We start from the raw sequence: 9,126 nt of genomic DNA on the forward strand, positions 1-9,126 counted from the left end.
GTAAATCCTCCAGCACCTGTGCTGCCACCGGGACCCGTGCGGGCCGCGAGGACACCAGAGGGTCCTCAGCGCAGCCAGACCTGTCAGTAGTCTCCCAGGCGCCTGATAAAATAAATAAATACATAAAAACTTTCAGATGATGTACATGATTTAAAAAGGAAATTTGAATGTCCAGACAGAAAAATAAATGAAGAACAGGGTATAATCTTTACTCGTTCAAAATAAACTCACTCAAAATAAAAAGGCAAACTATTGCTGCATGGAGATGGACGGGTGTAGATGGAGGCGAGGTGAGGAGAACAGACAGCTGCAGGTAACAGAAACATCTGGATAACATAATGTAGGCATGAAACCAGTCTTCTCCGTACATATCTCACAAGAACCCACAGACCTCTGGATGCAGGCCCCACAGAACACATCTGCATCTATTTCTGCCACAGCTGGAGTCACCACCAGCTAATTCTACTGTCATTTAGGATACGTGTACATACGCCTGTCTATTAGTATGTGTGTGTCTGCATGTGCGGGTGAATCTAAGTCCGGCCCCGGCTGGCCATCATAGCCAGATCTCACACCAGACCCTGCCAGGAACAGTGTGGTATGTTTGTTCTGATACACTGACCGCTCCACTGCTTCACAACGGGGGCAGCCAAGCAGCTGAAATATTTAAGCCTCGTCTAACTTCACCTGTCCGCCTGCTTCACATTCATCACACAGAGCAGCCTCCTCCTCAGCATATAATCTGGTATCTTATACAGAAATGAACACGAGGACGTCATTACCACCCTAAAGATGAACACAGAATTGAGATGAATCGTGTTAGGTGTTGATGTCTTATACACTCACGTTGCTTGCCTGCAGGAGCCACAGAGTGATGTCTCCCTACTCTCTTTCCCAGGAAGGTCAGTGAATAGGATCCATTCTCGGCTCCAGAAGAGTTCACATACATTGTGTATACAAGTGTGTTTTGGCTGTCACTGCTTTTCTTGCGTTGGCTCTGTTGATCCGTCCAAAGTCTGCAGAGAAAAGATAGTTAATATTGTTTTAAAGCCACCGAGATCAGAGACAGATGAAAATTTGTAATTTATATGCAATTGAAAATCCCAAAATATTTCAACCTGCATCATGAACTCTTATTCAACCCTCAAACTATTTGCAGATGTCAAAAAGCTCACACAGCTGATTCACTCAGGGAGTGCAATCCTTTTGTCAGCCTCTCCAAGCTACTATAAGCTATGAGCTTCGCCACAGGAAAAACTGAAAATCCCAAAGTTTAATTTGTGGGTTTATTTTCAGTTTCCTTGATTTCACAGCGCTATATAAGAACAAATCTTACATCTCACTCGGCAGGAACTGGCACAACGCCAGTTCTTTTGATAAACAAAGTGATTTGAATGAACTGAAAAATGAGCCACACTGCCGAACTACACATTGAATGAATTAATCATAAAACACATTCACTTTCAAATAAGCAGAAAACATGATAAAACTGAATAAAAAAAAAAAAAAAAGCTTGAACTACCTGGTCTCGGAGCAGATCAGATCCCTTCAGTGCGTTTCAGGGAGGTTTGGGTGCTGCTGTGCTGACCAGGAGCGCGAGGACACGTCGATCCTGATCTCTAAGGGGAACCAAACTCTCAACAGTCTTTAAATATTAAACCTGCAGAGATGGAGTTTCACCAGGTACTGGCTGAAACCCCACAGAGACTGGTGGTAAAAAGATGCCCCAAACAGTCCTCAGGTTTCCCATGTGTAAGATTTAGATTGTAACTAGAAGCTGCCTCACACAGACTAAGACACACGCGTACACATCGTTCATACACACACTCATTTCACTCAGTCTTGTCTTGTTTTTTCTCAATTGTTTTGGGTGGAGGGAATGAGCCTGAAATAGGTTCACCTACATGCAGGGGAACTGCACTGAAGAGTGTGAGGAAATTATCTTAATGCAGGTTTGTTGTGACGGTACTGTGTTCATAAACCTTTCTAAAGAAGTAATTGTGAAAAAAAGAAAGAAATCAATTTCACGGTCATAAAGGTATTACACTCTCATTCCCTGTTATTCATGGCCAGGCCCTTCTATGAGGATTTCCTTTCTTTTTTAGACCAACAGACTCATTTGGAACATTTGGACCACAGCTTGAGCATCTGTTTAACACACCTCGCTTAAAGATAAATCTAGCCGTGATGCCACTTTAATGAAATTGCAGCTTTGCCCCCGCCTTCCTTTTGCACAATCCAAACCCTGCCCTGACCTGATTCCCCTGTGGATGTATAGTGTCACTTTAGTGTGAAATGTACAACAACTTCAACAAATAATAATAATAAAAAAAAACATTAAACACATATGCACACATGACAGAAGTTTTAATTGACTTCACTGAAGGCCTGTGAAGTCTTGATTGTTTAGATAACTTCTTACAGTGAGATGAATGCGTTAAAATAATGTCGTCATCAGATAAATGTGTCATTACCCTGGCTGTTACAATCTCAGGGGTGTGAAAGTATCTTCCCTCTGTTGAGGCATGCAGCCCGCAGGTAGCGTCAGGCCCCGACTGTGCTGTCATGACAACATGCCACACCTTAAAGACACTCATTACCTCATCACACCGAAGGCAGACTCTTTTTGAGGGATGATAAGGTGGTCTTTGTTCAGTTGTATAGATCAGAGGTTCCACACACAGAGATACAATGGGCTGTGGATTCATTTGAGGAGGCTGATGACATTTTCTGCGAGGGGAGAGATAACAGCAGGAATCTCAAAAAGGGAGAGATACACTACTAATGAAACAGCAGGAACATCAAACCATCTCTTATGCTGTGGACAGTGAACACATTACCTGTGGAACAATTATGTGTGCAAACAGAGCCCTGAACACAACACAAATAAACTCTTGGTTTATATAAGAGTTATGTAAGAGTTACATTCACTTGGGCTTCCACCAAACACATAAATAGAAGCATATGGGCCACAGATACTGAGTGAGGGAGCAATATTTTAACAATTATGCTAAACGTTTTCAGTTAGTAAAATGATCAGTAATCACTTGGCCTGTATTCATTAAAAGACACCATGTACTTTTTCTATATAAACTTTTAAATGTGATAATGAAATGTCTAAATGTTGAGAAAACAACAAAATCACACTGTCCATCCATAAAATAAGAAGCTTGGAAACGTAAAAAAAATAATAGAATTGATAATAATAACGACAGAAAATTAAACATTGATATAAACAAATGCAAAATGGATAGGCCTACTGCATTAAAACCACACAAGAAGTACAGAAAAGCACAGTACAGTGAGTCATCTTAACACCGCTCCCTCAGTCACAGACACTCTGTCGGTGTGTATCAGTGATTTTACACATGAACTCCATTTTTATGAAAGATTACGACCTGGCACTGGGTCACCGCGTGTTTTCAAGTCAGCAACATGACTGTTAGGAATCTGCTGTAGGAGGAGGAAGCTGCTGCTGCTGCTGCTGCTGCTGCTGCTGCTGCTGCTGCTGCTGCTGTGAGTTGTTACGCACGGCGTCGCACTTTGGACGGAGTTCCGCGGGGGCAGGCAGCGGTTCAATCCAATGGCAGCTGTGTGGAGGGTGGGATGGGCTGGACCCGTTACTAGGTGGGGTTTATCATGGGTATAAATAAACTCTCTCTATCCCTACAACGCCCCTGGAAACTCAGTCAAACAAACTTCTTCCCACTAAGGCCTCGCGGTAAGTCATTCTCTTTCCTTAAAAATCTAAAACCACTACTCCAGCTTTAAGTTTGAGACTTTGTTGAAGATAGATCCAATGGCTTTAAGTCTTCTCTTCCGCAAGGTATTGATGCAACCTATGTGGGTGTGGTTGGAGAAAATAGTGGCGACAATTTTCTTTTTGTGGATTTAATCATTTGGCGAAAGTGAAGTGTTGAGCTGGTTTCAGTGTGCAGCAGAGTTGTCTCTCAGTACCAGCACTAACACATTAAGTGAGACTGGACCTGTGAGCTACCCTCCAATGATTATATCCGTCTCAGAGTTTAACGTGGGTGTGGCCAGGCAGCCTCCACACGTTTGGCATTATGGAAAACCACCTAATGTAAACCTACAGTAAATATGCAGAGTTTGCTCTCTAGGAGTGGATGTAGGAAAAACAAACAGTTTCTTTCTTTCTCGTGCTAACTCTTTTAGAACTGATGAGAGATGAGAACATTACTGAAGTAAAATCGATAAAAGAGGGAGAATTTCTTCTCTAAATACCATCTACAGTGTGTCCATTGTGCTTGTTTTATCCTTAGGTCCTCTGTCCTTTCTCACAAAAGACTTGCAGGCTACTTTCTTGACAAAACATCTCATGCTACATTAGGTACTCATGTTTGGATCACATCAGTGCTGACATATTCTCTTCTCTTCTCTTCTCTTCTCTTCTCTTCTCTTCTCTTCTCTTCTCTTCTCTTCTCTTCTCTTTTCAGACAGACAGACTCCAGCAGTCCCACCATGTCTTTCATCCAAGCCTTCTTGCAGCAGACCGTCTATCTGGGCATGCCCGATGACTCAGTACGTAACGCTGTTGTTCTGTTCCAGTTGCTAAGGCCAACCACCCTGTTTTTTCCTTTTTTTTCTTCTCATCCTGTGGTATGCTCGAGTGGAAAAAATGTATCAGGCAGAGTTTAGAGCGAGGGAAGGAGAGAAGTGTACAAGATGTTTGAGGGGGAAAGAATGAATGAGTGGGAAGTTTAAAAGGTAGATAGAGGGAAGGAAAAGGGAGTGGAGCAGGGAGATAAGATGAGAAGTTTTATTAAAGTGAAAGGCTGTCAGGATCATGATGATTTTATTCAAACATGACCATACTAAGTCTTGTGAGTGTGTGACTCATGGAGGCAGGAATTTTCACCCCTCCCTTTTATAAACTCTGCAAACAGAACAAAATGCTACTTCTGCTTTCTTAAAGTGAAGTATGGGAAAGTTGCTTAAGATTTTTATGATTTCAGTCTGTGCCTCCTCTCCTCCTTTATTGTTCACTTCGGTCCAACAGGGGTGTGCACAGGCATTTTAAATGGCACTGTAATGGCCACTGGAGGCTTAGAGGTTGGGGGGCAGAGACAGACAGGGCAGTGCCCACAGACATAATAAAACAAGTATCTTTTTTATGTCTTTGGTATGTTTAAAGATGGAGGATTAATGCAGGCGATGTGTGAGGGGACAAAATTGTGATTTTGAAGGCATCTAAAAGATATAAATTATTACAAAGTATTGTGTCACTCAGGTCCTAAAGAATGAGGGAACAGTGACGGCAGCACCCAATTTCAGCCCCAACGGAGATGCAGCAGTCTTGGATAAGGCCATCAAGACAAAAGGTGAACTTAAAACCCTCACAGAGAAGCTTTGGAGCGTGTGTGAACACGTTCTGGCTTTGCAATGTGTCTTTCCTTCAAATATGAAGGGCTAGCCTTTGTGAGAATAACCTTAACACCCTCTGCTGGCCATCATGCATCATAACTACAAACAGTGCCATTGCCTGTGGTAGAAGGTTACCTCACATCTCTGTGTGGGCCCTCACACTGGAGTACAAATACTGTTAGGGTTAAAATCTCAGCAGGATTGAATATTTGTCTCTGTCGTATGAATGCAGAATGATCATGATTCTCTCTGCAGGTGTGGATGAGAACACCATCATTGAAATTCTGGTGAAAAGGAGCAATGAGCAGAGACAGCAGATCAAAGAGGCTTACCACCAGGCCAGTGGCAAGGTAATGAGATGTTCATAGCAAGAAGATTGTACACACATCCATAGTGCAGTTATGCACATGATCATATGCTCTCAAACACTAAATTTACAACATGGGTTGTTGTTCCCTTGTAGCCTCTGGAATCAGCACTGAAGAGCGCTCTGAAGGGAGATCTGGAGGACGTGGTGCTGGCTCTGCTCAAAACACCTTCCCAGTACGATGCCCAGCTGCTGAAACTGGCTATGAAGGTGCACAATCACACAAATGCAAACTTACAATGAACGTTGATATAAATATAAAAACAACTCAAACCATTTAAACCCGAGGATGTGAACACATCTGGGGCGACTGCTTTGACCTCACCATCATCTGTTATTTTTGGTGCATCGAGATATCCACCCACTTCCACATATTCATGTATCATTTCCTGAACAGTCGGGAACAAGGTGTGTTTTGTTTGAATTATACTGGTGCAGAATAAGTGGTCTTTCTCTGCTTCAATCTGTATCCATGCATCCCTGTCTCAGGGTCTGGGCACAGACGAGAACACCCTGATTGAGATTTTGGCGTCCCGGACCAACAGAGAGATCCTGGATATAAAGAAAACCTACAAAGAGGGTGTGTGCAACAAGCTCCAGTTTCATCAAGCTAGTGTTTGGAAATAGAAGTGATACGACATGTGACAGTGGGAAGTTATAGCCTCGGGGATATGAAAGAAAGTTTACACATCAGAAATGGACTTGCTGAAACACAGTTTTCTCATTTTGAACATTAATTTTATGTCTTCCCACTGTGTTTTCTTTGCTAAGAATACAAGAAGGACCTGGAGGACGACATCAAGTCTGACACCAGCGGAGACTTCAGGGCTGCCCTCCTTGCACTCTGCAAGGTATGTGTGTTTTTCCACATCTGCTTTCTGTCTCATTCTGTGTGTTGCATTCTGTACTTAATACAGGAGTTTTAGGAGACATCTAGCAATGACGAGACAAGACAACAACAAAAATGACGACAATTATTCAGTCATGGCACTAGGATGCCCTCAAACTCTGAGGCAACATACCACTCCCTACTGTAGCTGCTGGAGTAACACGGGTTTATTAAAGATAAACAATCTCACACACACGCACGCACGCACGCACGCACGCACGCACGCACGCACACACACAAATGCATGCTAACGCAGTTGGGCCTTGTGGCTTCATATTTGGAAATGCACAGAACAAACTTGTGCTAAACATAAATTACATTTAAATAAAGTCAGAAGCTGCATTTTGATAAAATGAGTGGAAGTGTGAATGTTGTAGAATATCTGCTTTAATCAGTCTGGCAGGTTATTTAATAATTAATAAGTAATTAATGTCATTCAATCTGATTATCTTTGTGCTTCCTCTGCTTTTTAAAGCTTGTCAACTTTCTACACTGTTTGCGGGACAGATCATTATTTATTAGGGAATATCATATCATTCTTGCCTATACTGCTCTTTCAGTTTTCATGCACAAAAAAAATTTAGTAAAATGTGTGACTGAAGTGTTGAGCATTCCAGAAACCAGCATATAGGTATTTTTAATTATTTTATGTCTCTGAAATAGGGACATGACATCACAGGTCCTAATTGACTTGCACAGCATAAATCTCATTTCATTATCTTGCTCCATTCACACTAAGATGCTGCCAATGACAGTTTGAAAAATAAGCTTTAGTGTCACACAGCAAACTAAAGTACAATAAGTATGATGCCTTGGTCATCACAGACCCTCCCTCCCTATACTTCTCCTGTCTTAAAGAGACACTGGACCCAGTTTAGTTGGGTTCAATACAGTGACATTGCTCTGTCTCTGTGTGTCACAGGCCAGCAGGACTGAAGGAGTCTCTGAGCAGCTGATTGACAGTGATGCCAGGGCTCTGTACGAGGCCGGTGAGGGGAGGAAGGGCAAAGACTGCTCTGCCTTCATTGAAATCCTCACCACCAGGAGTGCCCCTCATCTTCGTAAAGGTTAGATGGCTGACCGCCTCGATAAGTAACATCTGACTTCTTCCTGTTTGTTTGTTCCAGTCAGATTTAACACTCTTCCCCGACGTCTTCACCTTCAGTCTTTGACAGGTACGCAAAATACAGCAAAGTGGACGTGGCCCAAGCTATCGACCTGGAGATGAAAGGAGATATTGAGAGTTGTCTCACTGCAGTAGGTAAAGGCACAACGCTCTACTCTAACTTTATTACCTGACCATTTGTTCAACTAGTCATTTATTCACTGACTTGATTTGAACATGAGCCATTCTTTTTTTAAATAACCACAGTGAAGTGTGCTGGAAGTAGGCCCGCGTTCTTTGCTGAGAAGCTCTACTTGGCCATGAAGGTACAGTGTGTATAGGTCACTACTCACAAAATGAATAAATAAAAAATGCATGCAGGATGCTATGCCTGCTACCCAAGGCCTTTCACGGCTGACTCTTTTCTGTCCATCAGGGTAAAGGTACCCGCAAGAATATCCTGACCCGCATTATGGTGAGCCGCTCTGAAATCGACATGAAACGGATCAAGGATGAGTACAAGAAAAACTACGGCAAAGCGCTCTACCAGGATATTCTGGTGAGCAAACATCTTGCCACAGATAATGACAACAAAGCCATTCTCACTGTTAGAATTGCTCTGCTTTTTTGTTTTGGTGTACATATTATGATTCACAAAACAAGAGAAAAATGGAAACAGTTTATTGATTTACTGACTGTCTTTTTTCCCTTCAGGATGACACTAAAGGAGACTACGAGAAGATTCTGCTGGCTCTGTGTGGGGGTGAAAACTAAGAGCAAATCAATTGCATCAAAGCTCATATGACCAAAGATCCAATACCATGTAGAGCTGTGGAAAATGACCTGTAATGTCTTGACACATATTGTGCCCTATGTTCTTGTGAAGACCTGACAAGACAAGTCTTTTCTCTTTGAGACTGTCATGACATATAGGAGATATTAACAGCAATGAGCTTAACATGGAACGAGCACTGCTTCAGCAGATATTTTCTATCCTTTTCTTGCAGCACTCTTATCCCTGCAGTTTTCTAGTGGACATGTGATCTTTATCCTTACTCTCATTAGATTCTCATATCTGTTGCTTGAAAGGAAGCTATAGTCAGTAATCACCTTGTAGCTCCAAACAGACACTATGCAGTTCATGAAGGACACATACTGCCATGTGCCAATAATGTTAGTTGCAGAAGTAACGCTGAAGGAGCTCGGATATTCTGCAAATAAAAGCTTTTTGTATGAAGGCCTATTTGTGCTGTTTCAGTTTTTCACACCTCACATAACTAAAGTTTTTTTGAAAAATGTTTAGTAAATCTATGAACTTTAGTATTCTCTAATTTTTATGCACAATTAAAATTATTTCGCATAATAAAACACTTCATGGTG

General features: G+C 42.1%; 1 protein-coding gene across 2 annotated transcripts; it reads left to right on the top strand.

The window, feature by feature from the left end:
• Positions 1-3,614: 3,614 nt before the first annotated feature.
• On the top strand, positions 3,615-8,984 carry anxa1 (annexin A1). Of its 2 annotated transcripts, none has more exons than XM_022754162.1 (12): positions 3,615-3,721; positions 4,458-4,542; positions 5,252-5,342; positions 5,641-5,735; positions 5,849-5,962; positions 6,242-6,332; positions 6,524-6,603; positions 7,564-7,708; positions 7,807-7,902; positions 8,014-8,072; positions 8,183-8,305; positions 8,461-8,984. In XM_022754162.1, the coding sequence occupies exons 2-12, from the start codon at positions 4,483-4,485 to the stop codon at positions 8,518-8,520; spliced, it is 1,014 nt and encodes a 337-aa protein (XP_022609883.1). In that variant the 5' UTR covers positions 3,615-3,721; positions 4,458-4,482; the 3' UTR covers positions 8,521-8,984. The 2 variants fall into 2 exon arrangements, with proteins under 2 accessions (XP_022609883.1, XP_022609884.1); XM_022754163.1 differs by having other exon boundaries at positions 3,672-3,721; positions 4,462-4,542.
• Positions 8,985-9,126: the final 142 nt, after the last annotated feature.

The sequence above is a fragment of the Seriola dumerili genome, unplaced genomic scaffold, assembly GCF_002260705.1.
Source record: "Seriola dumerili isolate Sdu_G_001 unplaced genomic scaffold, Sdu_1.0 BDQW01000017.1, whole genome shotgun sequence".
In the NCBI taxonomy this organism is placed as follows: Eukaryota; Metazoa; Chordata; class Actinopteri; order Carangiformes; family Carangidae; genus Seriola; species Seriola dumerili.